The 20,060-nt window shown below is 46.5% G+C and overlaps 1 protein-coding gene across 1 annotated transcript in view; it reads right to left on the reverse strand.

The window, feature by feature from the left end:
* The window catches only part of LOC115118149 (retinoschisin-like), a 60,838-nt gene that overhangs the window by 24,764 nt on the left and 16,014 nt on the right, over positions 1 to 20,060 (reverse strand). The window contains exon 3 of the mRNA XM_065009395.1: positions 13,859 to 14,081. Within this exon, the coding sequence (XP_064865467.1) occupies positions 13,859 to 14,081 (223 nt within the window). The remainder of the gene's footprint in view (positions 1 to 13,858; positions 14,082 to 20,060) is intronic.

Raw genomic sequence — 20,060 nt, forward strand, 5'->3', positions numbered from 1 at the left:
GCAGCTACTCGCCCAAGCCTCTCCAGGTTCTCCTTTACCCAAATCCAGATAGCAGATGTTCTGAAAGAGCTGCAAAACCTGGACCCGTACAAATCAGCTGGGCTTGACAATCTGGACCCTCTATTTCTGAAACTTTCCGCCGCCATTGTCGCAACCCCTATCACCAGCCTGTTCAACCTCTCTTTCATATCGTCTGAGATCCCCAAGGATTGGAAAGCTAACGCAGTCATCCCCCTCTTCAAAGGGGGAGACACCCTGGACCCAAACTGTTACAGACCTATATCCATCCTGCCCTGCCTATCTAAGGTCTTCGAAAGCCATGTCAACAAACAGGTCACTGACCATCTCGCTCGAATCCCACCGTACCTTCTCCGCTGTGCAATCTGGTTTCCGAGCCGGTCACGGGTGCACCTCAGCCACGCTCAAGGTACTAAACGATATCATAACCGCCATCGATAAAAGACAGTACTGTGCAGCAGTCTTCATCGACCTTGCCAATCACCATATTCTTATCGGCAGACTCAGTAGCCTCGGTTTTTTGGATGACTGCCTTGCCTGGTTCATCAATTTCTTTGCAGACAGAGTTCAGTGTGTCAAATCGGAGGGCATGCTGTCCGGTCCTCTGGCAGTCTCTATGGGGGTGCCACAGGGTTCAATTCTCAGGCCGACTCTTTTCTCTGTATATATCAATGATGTTGCTCTTGCTGCGGGTGATTCTCTGATCCACCTCTACGCAGACGACACCATTCTATATACTTCCGGCCCGTCCTTGGACACTGTGCTATCTAACCTCCAAACGAGCTTCAATGCCATACAACACTCCTTCCGTGGCCTCCAACTGCTCTTAAACGCTAGTAAAACCAAATGCATGCTTTTCAACCGTTCGCTGCCTGCACCCGCATGCCTGACCAGCATCACCACCCTGGATGGTTCCGACCTTGAATATGTGGACATCTATAAGTACCTAGGTGTCTGGCTAGACTGTAAACTCTCCTTCCAGACTCATATCAAACATCTCCAATCGAAAATCAAATCAAGAGTCGGCTTTCTATTCCGCAACAAAGCCTCCTTCACTCACGCCGCCAAACTTACCCTAGTAAAACGGACTATCCTACCGATCCTCGACTTCAGCGATGTCATCTACAAAATTGCTTCCAACACTCTACTCAGCAAACTGGATGCAGTTTATCACAGTGCCATCCGTTTTGTCACTAAAGCACCTTATACCACCCACCACTGCGACCTGTATGCTCTAGTCGGCTGGCCCTTGCTACATATTCATCGCCAGACCCACTGGCTCCAGGTCATCTACAAGTCCATGCTAGGTAAAGCTCCGCCTTATCTCAGTTCACTGGTCACGATGGCAACACCCACCCGTAGCACGCGCTCCAGCAGGTGTATCTCACTGATCATCCCTAAAGCCAACACCTCATTTGGCCGCCTTTCGTTCCAGTTCTCTGCTGCCTGTGACTGGAACAAATTGCAAAAATCGCTGAAGTTGGAGACTTTTATCTCCCTCACCAACTTCAAACATCTGCTATCTGAGCAGCTAACCGATCGCTGCAGCTGTACATAGTCTATTGGTAAATAGCCCACCCATTTTCACCTACCTCATTCCCATACTGTTTTTATACTGTTTTTATTTATTTACTTTTCTGCTCTTTTGCACACCAATATCTCTACCTGTACATGACCATCTGATCATTTATCACTCCAGTGTTAATCTGCAAAATTGTATTATTCGCCTACCTCCTCATGCCTTTTGCACACATTGTATATAGACTGCCCATTTTTTTCTACTGTGTTATTGACTTGTTAATTGTTTACTCCATGTGTAACTCTGTGTTGTCTGTTCACACTGCTATGCTTTATCTTGGCCAGGTCGCAGTTGCAAATGAGAACTTGTTCTCAACTAGCCTACCTGGTTAAATAAAGGTGAAATAAAAATAAATAAAATAAATAGGAGACCACAACCCTACAGATTATCTCTCACCCCCAACAGAGGAGGAGAGATCTAGGGGTCTGAAAATGTGTTTTTTTTTATGACCCCTCACGCCCATGGTATATCTTAGGCCACAGACAACATTCCTTTGTCTTCTCATTATGGAGAACCAGCCTCAGAACATTAAACATGAAATAAAGGGACTTTGGAACAATGGTTTCCGTCAGCCACAATAGTGGTCATGACGATAGATGGAATATGAAAATGTATGTAATTTTTGTTTTGTTATTAAAGGTTAATTAATAGATGACATTATTACGAAAACATTGTAACTTTAAGAGTTTTCCTATGCATATGCTTGATGTTTATACATTGTACGTTGTGTGGAAAATGTCCAAATCAAAGAGAATGTTTTGGTAAAGATGAAATGTGAAGTTAGTTGTCTAAAATTGGATTTGAGTAAAATCTAGACCTTGCCTCTTAACTTGGTACGCCCAGTTACTCCAATTTCTGACCCGAGGGTATAAGACATGTGAGTTAAGAATGAACATATCAGACTAAGTGACCCAAGCTGCAGCCATGGTCTAAAAAGTCAACGAACTCAAAACGCAACACAAGGTTTTTTCTACCCAAGCTACGGATGAGTAGTTGTGTCTAAGCGGGTGAATTCAAGCTGGACCACCTAGCCTCCACTCTCCATCGAATCGTGGTATCTACACTGTTTCAGTCCTACGCTGTGAGCTCCAAACTACAGAGCTGTCTGTTCTCAGAAGACCCCTTCCAGAGCAAGGGCGAGGGAACAGACCACTAAGCCAAAAGGACCCTGACATCGTGAGGACAACCAGAGAGTTGCGCTGGAGAAGTGCGTCATTGAGAAGCCTAAACAGTCCACGAGGAGCTTCCCATCTGAGACCTCCCACACGTAATTACATCATTATATTCTGACCCATAAGAGCGGCAGTTTGGGGCAAGGGTTAAAATAAGCATAGCTGTCAAATGCACCCAAATGTATATTTCTCTCGTGTACTTTCTCTTTTTCTCTCTCTTTTAAATCCCCACACGCGCCTGAGTGTGTTGACCCGTTATACTAAGTTCTAATCAATAGCCTAGACTGTTTTTGTGTATGTGTATATTTTATCATCATTTTAGCTTTCTAGTAAATAAATACTCAACTAAGATTGGTGTGGTACAAACTCATTGGTGGGACCCGGGTCCGAACTCATTGGTGGGACCCGGGTCCGAACTCATTGGTGGGACCCGGGTCCGAACTCATTGGTGGGACCCGGGTCCGAACTCATTGGTGGGACCCGGGTCCGAACCCATTGGTGGGACCCGGGTCCGAACTCATTGGTGGGACCCGGGTCCGAACCCATTGGTGGGACCCGGGTCCGAACTCATTGGTGGGACCTCATTGGTGGGACCCGGGTCCGAACCCATGGGTGGGACCCGGGTCCGAACTCATTGGTGGGACCCGGGTCCGTGCAGATTTCCGGATTATGCGACGTTCAGAACGAGACTGTGGAGGAAACGGATTAATTAGCGACTGTTGTAAAATCGATATTCTGATATTCTTTGAGTTAATTTGGGAAATAGAAACTCAATAAAAACTAATTTTCCCATGGTGCCCCAGGTTAATGAGTTAATAAAAACTAGTTTTCCCATGGTGCCCTAGGTTAATGAGTTAATAATTGCTTGATTCATTTAATCACGCAATTAGAAACCTTTAATCATTCGATGAGCAACAGTCGTCACATTAACTAATAGAACGACAGTATTTTAGTCAATGCCACTCCGACATTGCTCATCCTAATATTTATATATTTCTTAATTCCATTCTTTTACTTTTAGATGTGTGTGTATTGTTGTGAATTGTTAGATACTACTGCACTGTTGGAGCTAGGAACACAAGCATTTAGTTATATATTACTGCACTGTTGGAGCTAGGAACACAAGCATTTAGTTAGATATTACTGCATTGTTGGAGCTAGGAACACAATAATTTAGTTAGATATTACTGCACTGTTGGAGCTAGGAACACAAGCATTTAGTTAAATACTACTGCACTGTTGGAGCTAGGAACACAAGCATTTAGTTAAATATTACTGCACTGTTGGAGCTGGGAACACAAGCAGGCTCTGACCCCATGCTGGGTGGCTGAGAGGGAGGCTACTGGGAGCTCAACATCCAGGACAGGCTCTGAGGCTGAGAGGGAGGCTACTGGGAGCTCAACATCCAGGACAGGCTCTGACCCCATGCTGGGAGTTTGAGAGGGAGGCTGCTGGGGGCTCAACATACAAGACAGGTTCTGACCCCATGCTGGGTGGCTGAGAGGGAGGCTACTGGGAGCTCAACATCCAGGACAGGCTCTGAGGCTGAGAGGGAGGCTGCTGGGGGCTCAACATCCAGGACAGGCTCTGACCCCATGCTGGGAGGCTGAGAGGGAGGCTGCTGGGGGCTCAACATACAAGACAGGTTCTGACCCCATGCTGGGAGGCTGAGAGGGAGGCTGCTGGGACCTCAACATCCAGGACAGGCTCTGACCACATGCTGGGAGGCTGAGAGGGAGGCTGCTGGGTTCTCTGACCCCATGCTGGGAGGCTGAGAGGGAGGCTGCTGGGACCTCAACATCCAGGACAGGCTCTGACCCCATGCTGGGAGGCTGAGAGGGAGGCTGCTGGGTTCTCTGACCCCATGCTGGGAGGCTGAGAGGGAGGCTGCTGGGTGCTCTGACCCCATGCTGGGAGGCTGAGAGGGAGGCTGCTGGGACCTCAACATCCAGGACAGGCTCTGACCCCATGCTGGGAGGCTGAGAGGGAGGCTGCTGGGTGCTGCTGGGAGGCTGAGAGGGAGGCTGCTGGGTGCTCTGACCCCATGCTGGGAGGCTGAGAGGGAGGCTGCTGGGGGCTCAACATCCAGGACCGGCTCTGACCCCATGCTGGGGGGCTGCTGGGTTCTCTGACCCCATGCTGGGAGGCTGAGAGGGACGCTACTGGGTGCTCTGACCCCATGCAGGGAGACTGAGAGGGAGGCTACTGGGTTCTCTGACCGCATGCAGGAAGACTGAGAGGGAGGCTGCTGGGAGCAGATGGTCAGTCATCCCCTAAAGTGGTGCTTCATCCCACCAGCCGTTTATGTAAAAGGCAGCTTCTAATCCACTATGCTGGATCAACTATGGTTGCCAGCTCCGAAGTCCACAGGCTGCCCGCCATCACGTGTGCTCCTGGGCCCAGTATCGGGGAGCAGTAGGGCTTTTGAGTGACAGGCTTATTTAGGGACGTAATCTGTTCATCACATTGCCACTACAGTAATGAGATCATCTAATGGCATCCAACATATGCTACCTCTCCTTCTTCCTTCTCTCTTCCTGACTCTCAAATGGAGCGATTTCAGTGCCAACATAAATTGTATTTGAATTTGTATTAGGATATTGAATTTTAATGTAATATTTTGGAATTTGTGATGCACAAATTGAATCATTGAATTCATCAATTTTACTTGTATTTCATGATTTGAAACTGAGTTGAATGAATATTGCATTAAGTTTGAAAATAAAATGTAATTTATTTGATTGTTTTTGTCAATTAGCAAACACAGTTATCCAGGACGATTTAACATTTACATTTACATTTAAGTCATTTAGCAGACGCTCTTATCCAGAGCGACTTACAAATTGGTGCTTTCACCTTATGACATCCAGTGGAGCAGCCAGGGTTAAGTGACTTGCTCAAGGGCATATTGACTTGAAGTCAGTACTAACCCTAAAGCTAACCCAACAGTACTAACCCCAACCCAACAGTATTAACCCTAACCCAACAGTACTAACCCCAACCCAACAGTACTAACCCTAAAGCTAACCCAACAGTACTAACCCCAACCCAACAGTATTAACCCTAACCCAACAGTACTAACCCCAACCCAACAGTACTAACCCTAAAGCTAACCCAACAGTACTAACCCCAACCCAACAGTATTAACCCTAACCCAACAGTACTAACCCCAACCCAACAGTACTAACCTCAACCCAACAGTACTAACCCAACCCAACAGAACTAGCCCTAAGCCAACAATACTAACCCAACAGTACTAACCCAACAGTACTAACCCCAACCCAACAGTACTAACCCAACAGTACTAACCCTAACCCAACAGTACTAACCCTAACCCAACAGTACTAACCCTAACCCATCAGTACTAACCCAAACCCAACAGTTCTAACCCTAACCCAACAGTACTAACCCTAACCCAACAGTACTAACCCTAACCCAACAGTACTAACCCTAACCCAACAGTACTAACCCCAACCCAACAGTACTAACCCCAACCCAACAGTACTAACCCTAACCCAACAGTACTAACCCAACTGTACAAACCCTAACCCAACAGTAGTAACCCCAACCCAACAGTACTAACCCTAACCCAACAGTACTAACCCAACTGTACTAACCCTAACCCAACAGTACTAACCCAACAGTACTAACCCAACAGTACTAACCCTAACCCAACAGTACTAACCCTAACCCAACAGTACTAACCCTAACCCAACAGTAGTAACCCCAACCCAACAGTACTAACCCCAACCCAACAGTACTAACCCAACAGTACTAACCCTAACCCAACAGTACTAACCCAACAGTACTAACCCAACAGTACTAACCCAACAGTACTAACCCTAACCCAACAGTACTAACCCTAACCCAACAGTACTAACCCAACAATACTAACCCCAACCCAACAGTACTAACCCAAAGGTACTAACCCAACAGTACTAACCCAACAGTACTAACCCCAACCTAACAGTACTAACCCTAACCTAACAGTACTAACCCAACAGTACTAACCCCAACCCAACAGTACTAACCCTAACCCAACAGTACTAACCCCAACCCAACAGTACTAACCCAACAGTACTAACCCCAACCCAACAGTACTAACCCAACAGTACTAACCCTAACCCAACAGTACTAACCCTAATCCAACATTAATAAACCCAACCCAACAGTACTAACCCAAACCCAACAGTACTAATCCAACAGTACTAACCCAACAGTACTAACCCTAACCCAACAGTACTATCCCCAACCCAACAGTACTAACCCCAACCCAACAGTACTAACCCTAACCCAACAGTACTAACCCCAACCCAACAGTACTAACCCCAACCCAACAGTACTAACCCAACAGTACTAACCCCAACCCAACAGTACTAACCCAACAGTACTAACCCTAACCCAACAGTACTAACCCTAACCCAACAGTACTATCCCCAACCCAACAGTACTAACCCCAACCCAACAGTACTAACCCTAACCCAACAGTACTAACCCCAACCCAACAGTACTAACCCAACTGTACTAACCCCAACCCAACAGTACTAACCCCAACCCAAAAGTACTAACCCAAACCCAACAGTACTAACCCTAATCCAACAGTACTAACCAACCCAACAGTACTAACCAAAACCAAAAGTACTAACCCTAACCCAACAGCCTAACCACGCTCACAGACATGCAGATTAACACACACGCAGCAATATGAGATCAACAGTACTAACCCAACAGTACTAACCCTAACCCAACAGTACAAACCCCAACCCAACAGTACTAACCCCAACCCAACAGTACCAACCCCAACCCAACAGTACTAACCAAGGCAGCAGCACTAACCCCAACCCAACAGTACTAACCCAACAGTACTAACCCAACAGTAAACTAACCCCTAACCCAACAGTACTAACCCTAACCAACAGTACTAACCCAACAGTACTAAACCCAACCCAACAGTACTAACCCAAACCCAACAGTACTAACCCTAACCCAACAGTACTAACCCTAACCCAACAGTACTAACCCCAACCCAACGGTACTAACCCAACTGTACTAACCCCAACCCAACAGTACTAACCCCAACCCAACAGTACCCCAACCCAACAGTACTAACCCCAACCCAACAGTACTAACCCAACAGTACTAACCCAACAGTACTAACCCTAACCCAACAGTACTAACCCAACAGTACTAACCCTAACCCAACAGTACAAACCCCAACCCAACAGTACTAACCCCAACCCAACAGTACCCCAACCCAACAGTACTAACCCCAACCCAACAGTACTAACCCAACAGTACTAAATAACAGTACTAACCCGCTAACCCAACAGTACTAACCCAACAGTACTTCACCCAAATCCAACAGTACTAACTCAAACCCAACAGTACTAACCCGCCTAACCATGTGCAGTACTAACTGGCCTAACCCAACAGTACTAACCCTAACCCAACAGTACTAACCCCAACCCAACGGTACTAACCCAACTGTACTAACCCCAACCCAACAGTACTAACCCAACAGTACTAACCCTAACCCAACAGTACTAACCCTAACTCAACAGTACTAACCCTAACCTAACAGTATAAATCCCAAACCCAACAATACTAACCCCAACCCAACAGTACTAACCCAACAGTACTAACCCTAACCCAACAGTACTAACCCTAACCCAACAGTACTAACCCTAACCCAAAAGTACTAACCCTAACCTAACAGTATAAATCCCAAACCCAACAATACTAACCCCAACCCAACAGTACTAACCCAGCAGTACTAACCCCAACCCAACAGTACTAACCCAACAGTACTAACCCAACAGTACTAACCCTAACCCAACAGTACTAACCCTAACCCAACAGTACTAACCCAACAGTACTAAACCCAACCCAACAGTACTAACCCAACAGTACTAACCCTAACCCAACAGTACCAACCCCAACCCAACAGTACTAACCCCAACCCAACAGTACTAACCCCAACCCAACAGTACCTACGCCAACACAACAGTACTAACCCTAACCCAACAGTACTAACCCCAACCCAACAGTACTAACCCCAACCCAACAGTACCTACGCCAACACAACAGTACTAACCCTAACCCAACAGTACTAACCCAACAGTACTAACCCTAACCCAACAGTACAAACCCCAACCCAACAGTACTAACCCCAACCCAACAGTACCCCAACCCAACAGTACTAACCCCAACCCAACAGTACTAACCCAACAGTACTAACCCTAACCCAACAGTACTAACCCAACAGTACTAACCCAAATCCAACAGTACTAACCCAAACCCAACAGTACTAACCCTAACCCAACAGTACTAACCCTAACCCAACAGTACTAACCCTAACCCAACAGTACTAACCCCAACCCAACGGTACTAACCCAACTGTACTAACCCCAACCCAACAGTACTAACCCAACAGTACTAACCCTAACCCAACAGTACTAACCCTAACTCAACAGTACTAACCCTAACCCAACAGTACTAACCCCAACCCAACAGTACTAACCCAAACCCAACAGTACTAACCCTAATCCAACAGTACTAACCCCAACCCAACAGTACTAACCCAAACCAAAAGTACTAACCCTAACCCAACAGTACTAACCCAACAGTACTAACCCTAACCCAACAGTACAAACCCCAACCCAACAGTACTAACCCCAACCCAACAGTACTAACCCAGCAGTACTAACCCCAACCCAACAGTACTAACCCAACAGTACTAACCCAACAGTACTAATCCTAACCCAACAGTACTAACCCTAACCCAACAGTACTAACCCAACAGTACTAAACCCAACCCAACAGTACTAACCCAACAGTACTAACCCTAACCCAACAGTACCAACCCCAACCCAACAGTACTAACCCCAACCCAACAGTACTAACCCTAACCCAACAGTACTAACCCTAACCCAACAGTACTAACCCAACAGTACTAAACCCAACCCAACAGTACTAACCCAAACCCAACAGTACTAACCCTAACCCAACAGTACTAACCCTAACCCAACAGTACTAACCCCAACCCAACGGTACTAACCCAACTGTACTAACCCCAACCCAACAGTACTAACCCCAACCCAACAGTACCCCAACCCAACAGTACTAACCCCAACCCAACAGTACTAACCCAACAGTACTAACCCTAACCCAACAGTACTAACCCAACAGTACTAACCCTAACCCAACAGTACAAACCCCAACCCAACAGTACTAACCCCAACCCAACAGTACTAACCCAACAGTACTAACCCTAACCCAACAGTACTAACCCAACAGTACTAACCCAAATCCAACAGTACTAACTCAAACCCAACAGTACTAACCCTAACCCAACAGTACTAACCCTAACCCAACAGTACTAACCCTAACCCAACAGTACTAACCCCAACCCAACGGTACTAACCCAACTGTACTAACCCCAACCCAACAGTACTAACCCAACAGTACTAACCCTAACCCAACAGTACTAACCCTAACCCAAAAGTACTAACCCTAACCTAACAGTATAAATCCCAAACCCAACAATACTAACCCCAACCCAACAGTACTAACCCAGCAGTATATAGTATACTGGTATAGTAAGTGACCACAGGCACAGTAGGAGACTATAGCTAGTTGACCACAGGTACAGTAGGTGACCACAGGTACAGTGGGAGACTCTAGCTAGGTGACCACAGGTACAGTAGGTGACTATAGCTAGGTGACCACAGGTACAGTAGGTGTTTACTTCCGGCGCCGACAGAGATGGCCGGCTCTCTTCGCGTTTCTAGGAAATGATGTAGTTTTATTTCTTACATTGTTACCCCAGGTAATCTTAGGTTTTATTACATACAGTCGGGAGTAACTATTGGATATCAGAGCAACGTCAACTCACCAACATTACGACCAGGAATATGACTTTCCCGAAGCGGATCCTCTGTTTTGCTCACCACCAAGGACAATGGATCGGATCCCAGCCGGCGACCCAAAACAACGACGCCGTAGAAGGGGCAGACGGAGCGGTCTTCTGGTCAGGCTCCGTAGACGGGCACATCGCGCACTGCTCCCAAGCATACTACACGCCAATGTCCAGTCTCTTGTCAACAAGGTAGGCGAAATCCGTGCCTCTGGAAGGCTACAAAGAACGTTACAGTCTCTGATGTCTCTCTGGAAGGCTACCCTTCCAGAGAGACATCAGAGACTGTAACGTTCTTTGTTTTACGGAAACATGGCTCACTCGAGACATGCTATCGGAGTCGGTACAGCCAGCTGGTTTCTTCACGCATCGCGCCGACAGAAACAAGCATCTTTCTGGTAAGAAGAAGGGCGGGGGGGGGTATGCCTTATGATTAACGAGACGTGGTGTGATCATAACAACATACAGGAACTCAAGTCCTTCTGTTCACCTGACTCTATGTAAACTGGAAACCACATATCCTGAGGCTGTATTTATTGTAGCTGGGGATTTTAACAAGGCTAATCTGAAAACAAGGCTTCCTAAATTCTATCAGCATATCGATTGCGCAACCAGGGCCGGCAAAACCCTAGATCATTGCTATTCTAACTTCCGCAACGCGTATAAGGCCCTCCCCCGCCCTCCTTTCTGAAAATCTGACCACAACTCTATTTTGTTGCTTCCAGCCTATAGACAGAAACTAAAACAGGAAGCTCCCGCACTCAGGTCTGTTCAACGCTGGTCCAACCAATCGGATTCCACACTTCAAGATTGCTTCGATTGGACTGGGATATGTTCCGCATTGCGGCGAACAACAACATTGACGAATACACTGAGTCGGTGAGTGGGTTTATTTGCAAGTGCATCGGCAATGTCATACCCACAGCATCTATTAAAACATTCCCAAACCAGAAACTGTGGATTGATGGCAGCATTCACGCAAAACTGAAAGTTCGAAACACTGCTTTTAATCAGGGCAAGGTGACCGGAAACATGACCGAATACAAACAGTGTAGCTATTCCCTCCAAAAGGCAATCAAACAAGCTAAGCATCAGTATAGAGACAAAGTAGAGTCGCAATTCAACGGCTCAGAAACAACTTCTTTGCTCGCTTTGAGGACAATACAGTGCCACTGACACAGCCCGCTACCAAAACCTGCGGACTCTCCTTCACTGCAGCCGACATGAGCAAAACGTTTAAACGTGCCAACCCTCCCAGCCGCGTCCTCAGAGCATGCACAGTCCAGCTGGCTGGTGTGTTTACAGACATATTCAATCAATCCTTATCCCAGTCTGCTGTCCCCAAATGCTTCAAGAGGGCCACCAATATTCATGTTCCCAAGAAAGCTAAGGTAACTGAGCTAAATGACTACCGCCCCATAGCACTCACTTCTGTCATAATGAAGTGCTTTGAGAGACTAGTCAAGGACCATATCACCTCCACCCTACCGGACACCCTAGACCCACTCCAATTTGCTTACCGTCCCAATAGGTCCACAGACGACGCAATCGCAATCACACTGCCCTAACCCATCTGGACAAGAGGAATACCTATATGAGAATGCTGTTCATCGACTACAACTCAGCATTTAACACCATAGTACCCTCCAAACTCGTCATCAAGCTCGAGACCCTGGGTCTCGACCCCACCCTGTGCAACTGGGTCCTGGAGTTCCTGACGGGCCGCACCCAGGTGGTGAGGGTAGGTAACAACATCTCCACCCTGCTGATCCTCAACACTGGGGCCCCACAAGGGTGTGTTCTCAGCCCTCTCCTGTACTCCCTGTTCACCCACGACTGCGTGGCCATGCACGCCTCCAACTCAATCATCAAGTTTGCAAACGACACTACAGTGGTAGGCTTGATTACCAACAACGACGAGACGGCCTACAGGGAGGAGGTGAGGGCCCCTGAAGTCCACAATCATCTCCTTCCAAAGGAGATGATCGTGGACTTCAGGAAACAGCAGAGGGAGCAGCCCCCTATCCACATTGCTGGGACAGTAGCAGCAGCACCGCCTCTTCAACTTCAGGAGGCTGAAGAAATTTGGCTTGTCACCAAAAACACTCACAAACTTTTACAGATGCACAATCGAGAGCATCCTGGCGGGCTGTATCACCGCCTGGTACGGCAACTGCTCCGCCCATAACAGTAAGATTCTCCAAAGGGTAGTGAGGTCTGCACAACGCATCACCGGGTGCAAACTACCTGCCCTCCAGGACACCTACACCACCCGATGTCACAGGAAGGCCAAAAAGATCATCAAGGAAAAAACATCCACCGAGCCACTGCCTGTTCACCTTGCTATCATCCAGAAGGAGCAGGGACAGAGAGACTGAAAAACAGCTTCTCAAGGCCATCAGACTGTTAAACAGCCATCACTAACATTGAGTGGCTGCTGCCAACATACTGACTCAACTACAGCCACTTTAATAATGAAAAAATGTATGTAATAAATGTATCACTAGCCACTTTAAACAATGCCACTTCATATAATGTTTACATACCCTACATTACTCATCTCATATGTATATACTGTACTCTGTACCATCTACTGCATCTTGCCATCTTTATGTAATACATGTATCACTAGCCACTTTAAACAATGACACTTTTATATGTTTACATATCCTACATTACTCATCTCATATGCATATACTGTACTCTATACCATCCACTGTATCTTGCCTATGCCATTCTATACCATCACTCATTCATATATTTTTTTTAATGTACATATTCTTATTCATTCCTTTACACTTGTGTGTATAAGGTAATTGTTGTGAAATTGTTAGGTTAGATTACTCGTTGGATAGTACTGCATTGTCGGAACCAGAAGCACAAGCATTTCGCTACACTCGCATTAACATCGGCTAACCATGTGTATGTGACAAATCAAATTTGATTTGATTTACAATAGCTAGGTGACCACGGTTACAGTAGGAGACTATAGCTAGGTGACCACAGGTACAGTAGTTGACCATAGCTAGGTGACCACAGGTACAGTAGGTGACTATAGCAAGGTGACTATATCTAGGTGACTATAGCTAGGTGACCACAAGTACAGTAGGTGACCACAGATACAGTCGTTCACCACTGCAAGGTCAGGTGACCTGGGCGGAATCCTATCCTCACCTGGCATGCAGTCTAGTGGGCGGCTCTGAGGAGGCGATGTGGCCAGGACAGGTGATGTCATAGTGGGGGTACCTGTCGCAGACTCCCCCCCTTCACAGTCACATGTGCAGGCTTTCCCTGTCCATGTCTCTAGGACGTCTTCCTCCTGCTGCTGCTCCTCCTCCTGCACCTCCTCTTCTGGTTGCACCTCCTCCTCCTGCTCCTCCTGGACCTCCTCTTCCTCCTGGAATACAGGTCCAGAAATGGTTACAATCCTATTTTAGCCTACTGTCGTTCAAACCAACCAAATCAAAACACACTGTACCAGAGAAACTAGAGTTCTAACCAGCCCAATCCAATCGCAATGTACTAGAGTAACAAGTTTTAACCAGCACACTCTCAGCTCAATAACCAGCCCAATCCCATCTCAATGTTCTAGAGCAACTAGAGTTCTAACCAGCCCAAAGCAACTCAATGTAGTAGAGTACCTAGAGTTCTAATCATCCAAATCCCATTTTAATGTGTTAGAGTAACTAGAATTCTAACAAGACCAATCCCATCTCAATGTATCAGTGTACCTAGATTATATCCAGCCCAATCCAATCTCAATAACCAGCCCAATCCCATCTCAATGTACTCGAGTAACAAGAGTTCTGACCAGCCCAATCCCATTCACTGTCCTAGACTAAATTAATTATAAATATCCCAAACCCATCTCAAAGCACTAGAGTAACTAGTTTAAACCAGCCCAATCCCATCTGAATAACAAGCCAATCCCATCTCAATATGCTAGAGTAACTAGAGTTCTGACCAGCCAAATCTCACTGTACTAAAGTAACTACAGTTCTAACAATCCCAATCCTATCTCAATGTACTAGAGTCCTAACAGCCCAATCCCATTTAAATATACTAGAGTAACTAGATTCTAACCAGCCCAATCCCATCTCAATGTATTAGAGTAACTAGATTCTAACCTGCCAAATCCTATAGCAATTTAAGTAATTTGAGCTCTACCCAGAAAAATTCCATCACACTGTACTAAAGTAACTAGATTAGTAACCAGCCCAATCCAATCTCAATGTAGTAGGGTAACTAGAGTTCTAACCAGCCCAATCATATCTCCATGTACGAGAGAACCTAGAGTTTTAACCAGCCCAATCCCATCTAACTGTACTATAGTAACAATAGTTCTAACCAGCCCAATCTCATCTTAATGTACTCGAGTTCTAACCAGCCCAATCCAATCACAATGCAGTAGAGTAACTACAGTAAAAAGCACACCCATATCCATCTCACTTTACTAAAGTAACTAGAGATGTAACCAGCCCAATCTCATCTCAATGTAGTAGAGTAACTAGCGTTAACCAGCCCAATCCCATCTCCAGCCAATCCAAACTCAATATACTAGAGTAACTAGAGTTCAAACCAGCCCAATCCCATCTAAATGTACTAGAGTAACTAGATTAAAACCAGCCCAATCCCATCTCAGTGTACTAAAGTAACTAGAGTTCTAACCAGCCCGTTCCCATCTCAATGTTCTAAAGTAACTCGAGTTCTAACAAACCCAATCCCTTCTCAATGTATTAGAGTAACTAGATTCTAACCACCACAAACCCATCTCAATATACTAGTGTTACTAGCGTTCTAACCAGCCCAATCCCATCTCACTGTATTAGAGAAACTATATTCTAACCAGCCCAATCCCATCTCACTGTATTAGAGAAACTATATTCTAACAAGCCCATTCCCATCTCAATGTACTAAAGTAACTAGATTCTAATCACCCCAATCCAATCTCACTGTACCAAAGTAACTAGATTTCTAACCAGCCCATTCCCATCTCAGTGAACTACAGTAACGAGAGTTCTAACCAGCCCAATCTCATCTTAATGTACTAAAGTAACTAGAGTTCTAACCAGACCAATCCCATCTCAATGTACTAGAGTAACTAGAGATCTAACCAGACCCATATCCACCTCACTTTACTAAAGATCTAGATTCTGACCAGCCCAATCCCATATCACTTTACTAATGTAACTAGAGTTCTAACCAGCCCATTACCATCTCAATGTTTTTTTTCACCTTTATTTAACCAGGTAGGCTAGTTGAGAACAAGTTCTCATTTGCAACTGCGACCTGGCCAAGATAAAGCATAGCAGTGTGAACAGACAACACAGAGTTACACATGGAGTAAACAATTAACAAGTCAATAATACAGTAGAAAAAGGAGAGTCTATATACATTGTGTGCAAAAGGCATGAGGAGGTAGGCGAATAATTACAATTTTGCAGATTAACACTGGAGTGATAAATGATCAGATGGTCATGTACAGGTAGAGATATTGGTGTGCAAAAGAGCAGAAAAGTAAATAAATAAAAACAGTATGGGGATGAGGTAGGTAAAAATGGGTGGGCTATTTACCGATAGACTATGTACAGTGGCAGCGATCGGTTAGCTGCTCAGATAGCAGATGTTTGAAGTTGGTGAGGGAGATAAAAGTCTCCAACTTCAGCGATTTTTGCAATTCGTTCCAGTCACAGGCAGCAGAGAACTGGAACGAAAGGCGGCCAAATGAGGTGTTGGCTTTAGGGACGATCAGTGAGATACACCTGCTGGAACGCGTGTTACGGGTGGGTGTTGCCATCGTGACCAGTGAACTGAGATAAGGCGGAGCTTTACCTAGCATGGACTTGTAGATGACCTGGAGCCAGTGGGTCTGGCGACGAATATGTAGCGAGGGCCAGCCGACTAGAGCATACAGGTCGCAGTGGTGGGTGGTATAAGGTGCTTTAGTGACAAAACGGATGGCACTGTGATAAACTGCATACAGTTTGCTGAGTAGAGTGTTGGAAGCAATTTTGTAGATGACATAGCCGAAGTCGAGGATCGGTAGGATAGTCCGTTTTACGAGGGTAAGTTTGGCGGCGTGAGTGAAGGAGGCTTTGTTGCGGAATAGAAAGCCGACTCTTGATTTGATTTTCGATTGGAGATGTTTGATATGAGTCTGGAAGGAGAGTTTACAGTCTAGCCAGACACCTAGGTACTTATAGATGTCCACATATTCAAGGTCGGAACCATCCAGGGTGGTGATGCTGGTCAGGCGTGCGGGTGCAGGCAGCGAACGGTTGAAAAGCATGCATTTGGTTTTAGTAGCGTTTAAGAGCAGTTGGAGGCCACGGAAGGAGTGTTGTATGGCATTGAAGCTCGTTTGGAGGTTAGATAGCACAGTGTCCAAGGACGGGCCGGAAGTATATAGAATGGTGTCGTCTGCGTAGAGGTGGATCAGAGAATCGCCCGCAGCAAGAGCAACATCATTGATATATACAGAGAAAAGAGTCGGCCCGAGAATTGAACCCTGTGGCACCCCCATAGAGACTGCCAGAGGACCGGACAGCATGCCCTCCGATTTGACACACTGAACTCTGTCTGCAAAGTAATTGGTGAACCAGGCAAGGCAGTCATCCGAAAAACCGAGGCTACTGAGTCTGCCGATAAGAATATGGTGATTGACAGAGTCGAAAGCCTTGGCAAGGTCGATGAAGACTGCTGCACAGTACTGTCTTTTATCGATGGCGGTTATGATATCGTTTAGTACCTTGAGCTTGGCTGAGGTGTACCCGTGACCGGCTCGGAAACCAGATTGCACAGCGGAGAAGGTACGGTGGGATTCGAGATGGTCAGTGACCTGTTTGTTGACTTGGCTTTCGAAGACCTTAGATAGGCAGGGCAGGATGGATATAGGTCTGTAACAGTTTGGGTCCAGGGTGTCTCCCCCTTTGAAGAGGGGGATGACTGCGGCAGCTTTCCAATCCTTGGGGATCTCAGACGATATGAAAGAGAGGTTGAACAGGCTGGTAATAGGGGTTGCGACAATGGCGGCGGATAGTTTCAGAAATAGAGGGTCCAGATTGTCAAGCCCAGCTGATTTGTACGGGTCCAGGTTTTGCAGCTCTTTCAGAACATCTGCTATCTGGATTTGGGTAAAGGAGAACCTGGAGAGGCTTGGGCGAGAAGCTGCGGGGGGGGGAGCTGTTGGCCGAGGTTGGAGTAGCCAGGCGGAAGGCATGGCCAGCCGTTGAGAAATGCTTGTTGAAGTTTTCGATAATCATGGGTTTACCGGTGGTGACCGTGTTACCTAGCCTTAGTGCAGTGAGCAGCTGGGAGGAGGTGCTCTTGTTCTCCATGGACTTCAGTGTCCCAGAACTTTTTGGAGTTGGTGCTACAGGATGCAAACTTCTGCCTGAAGAAGCTGGCCTTAGCTTTCCTGACTGACTGCGTGTATTGGTTCCTGACTTCCCTGAACAGTTGCATATCGCGGGGACTATTCGATGCTATTGCAGTCCGCCACAGGATGTTTTTGTGCTGGTCGATGGCAGTCAGGTCTGGAGTGAACCAAGGGCTAAATCTGTTATTAGTTCTGCATTTTTTGAACGGAGCATGCTTATCTAAAATGGTGAGGAAGTTACTTTTAAAGAATGACCAGGCATCCTCAACTGACGGGATGAGGTCAATGTCCTTCCAGGATACCCGGGCCAGGTCGATTAGAAAGGCCTGCTCACAGAAGTGTTTTAGGGAGCGTTTGACAGTGATGAGGGGTGGTCGTTTGACTGTGGCTCCGTAGCGGATACAGGCAATGAGGCAGTGATCGCTGAGATCCTGGTTGAAGACAGCAGAGGTGTATTTGGAGGGCCAGTTGGTCAGGATGACGTCTATGAGGGTGCCCTTGTTTACAGATTTAGGGTTGTACCTGGTGGGTTCCTTGATGATTTGTGTGAGATTGAGGGCATCTAGCTTAGATTGTAGGACTGCCGGGGTGTTAAGCATATCCCAGTTTAGGTCACCTAACAGAACAAACTCTGAAGCTAGATGGGGGGCGATCAATTCACAAATGGTGTCCAGGGCACAGCTGGGAGCTGAGGGGGGTCGGTAGCAGGCGGCAACAGTGAGAGACTTATTTCTGGAGAGAGTAATTTTTTTAATTAGTAGTTCGAAACTGTTTGGCTATGGACCTGGAAAGTATGACATTACTTTGCAGGCTATCTCTGCAGTAGACTGCAACTCCTCCCCCTTTGGCGGTTCTATCTTGACGGAAAATGTTATAGTTGGGTATGGAAATCTCAGAATTTTTGGTGGCCTTCCTGAGCCAGGATTCAGACACGGCAAGGACATCAGGGTTAGCAGAGTGTGCTAAAGCAGTGAGTAAAACAAACTTAGGGAGGAGGCTTCTGATGTTGACATGCATGAAACCAAGGCTTTTTCGATCACAGAAGTCAACAAATGAGGGTGCCTGGGGACATGCAGGGCCTGGGTTTACCTTCACATCACCCGCGGAACAGAGGAGGAGTAGTATGAGGGTGCGGCTAAAGGCTATCAAAACTGGTCGCCTAGAGCGTTGGGGACAGAGAGTAAAAGGAGCAGATTTCTGGGCATGGTAGAATATATTCAGGGCATAATGCGCAGACAGGGGTATGGTGGGGTGCGGGTACAGCAGAGGTAAGCCCAGGCACTGGGTGATGATGAGAGAGGTTGTATCTCTGGACATGCTGGTTGTAATGGGTGAGGTCACCGCATGTGTGGGAGGTGGGACAAAGGAGGTATCAGGGGTATGAAGAGTGGAACTAGGGGCTCCATTGTAAACTAAAACAATGATAACTAACCTGAACAACAGTATACAAGGCATATTGACATTTGAGAGAGACATACAGCGAGGCATACAGTAATCACTGGTGTTGAATTGGGAGAGCTAGCTAAACAGCAGGTGAGACAACAACAGCTAATCAGCTAGCACAACAACAGCAGGTAAAATGGCGTTGACTAGGCAGGGAGGGTCGGATTAACTACACACAGAGCCTGAGTGCGGCTGGGGCCGACAGATAAAACATAAACAAGCAGAATGGAGTACCGTGATTAATGGACAGTCCAGCATGCATCAGCTATGTAGCCAAGTGATCAGTGTCCAGGGGGCAGCGGTGGATGGGACTGGCGAGTATTATCCAGGTAAAAAAAACTGGCTGGCTGTGCAGAAGGTAAAGCCGCTAGCAGTAACTAGAGTAACTAGATTCTAACCAGAGCAATCCCATCTCAATGTATTAGAGTAACGAGATTCGAACCTGCCAAATCCTATAACAATTTACTAGAGTAACTAGAGCTCCAACCAGCCAAATCCCATCTCAATGTACTCGAGTACCTAGAGTTCTTACCAGCCCAATCCTATCTCAATGTT

This window comes from Oncorhynchus nerka, linkage group LG24 (assembly GCF_034236695.1).
Source record: "Oncorhynchus nerka isolate Pitt River linkage group LG24, Oner_Uvic_2.0, whole genome shotgun sequence".
Taxonomy (NCBI): domain Eukaryota; kingdom Metazoa; phylum Chordata; class Actinopteri; order Salmoniformes; family Salmonidae; genus Oncorhynchus; species Oncorhynchus nerka.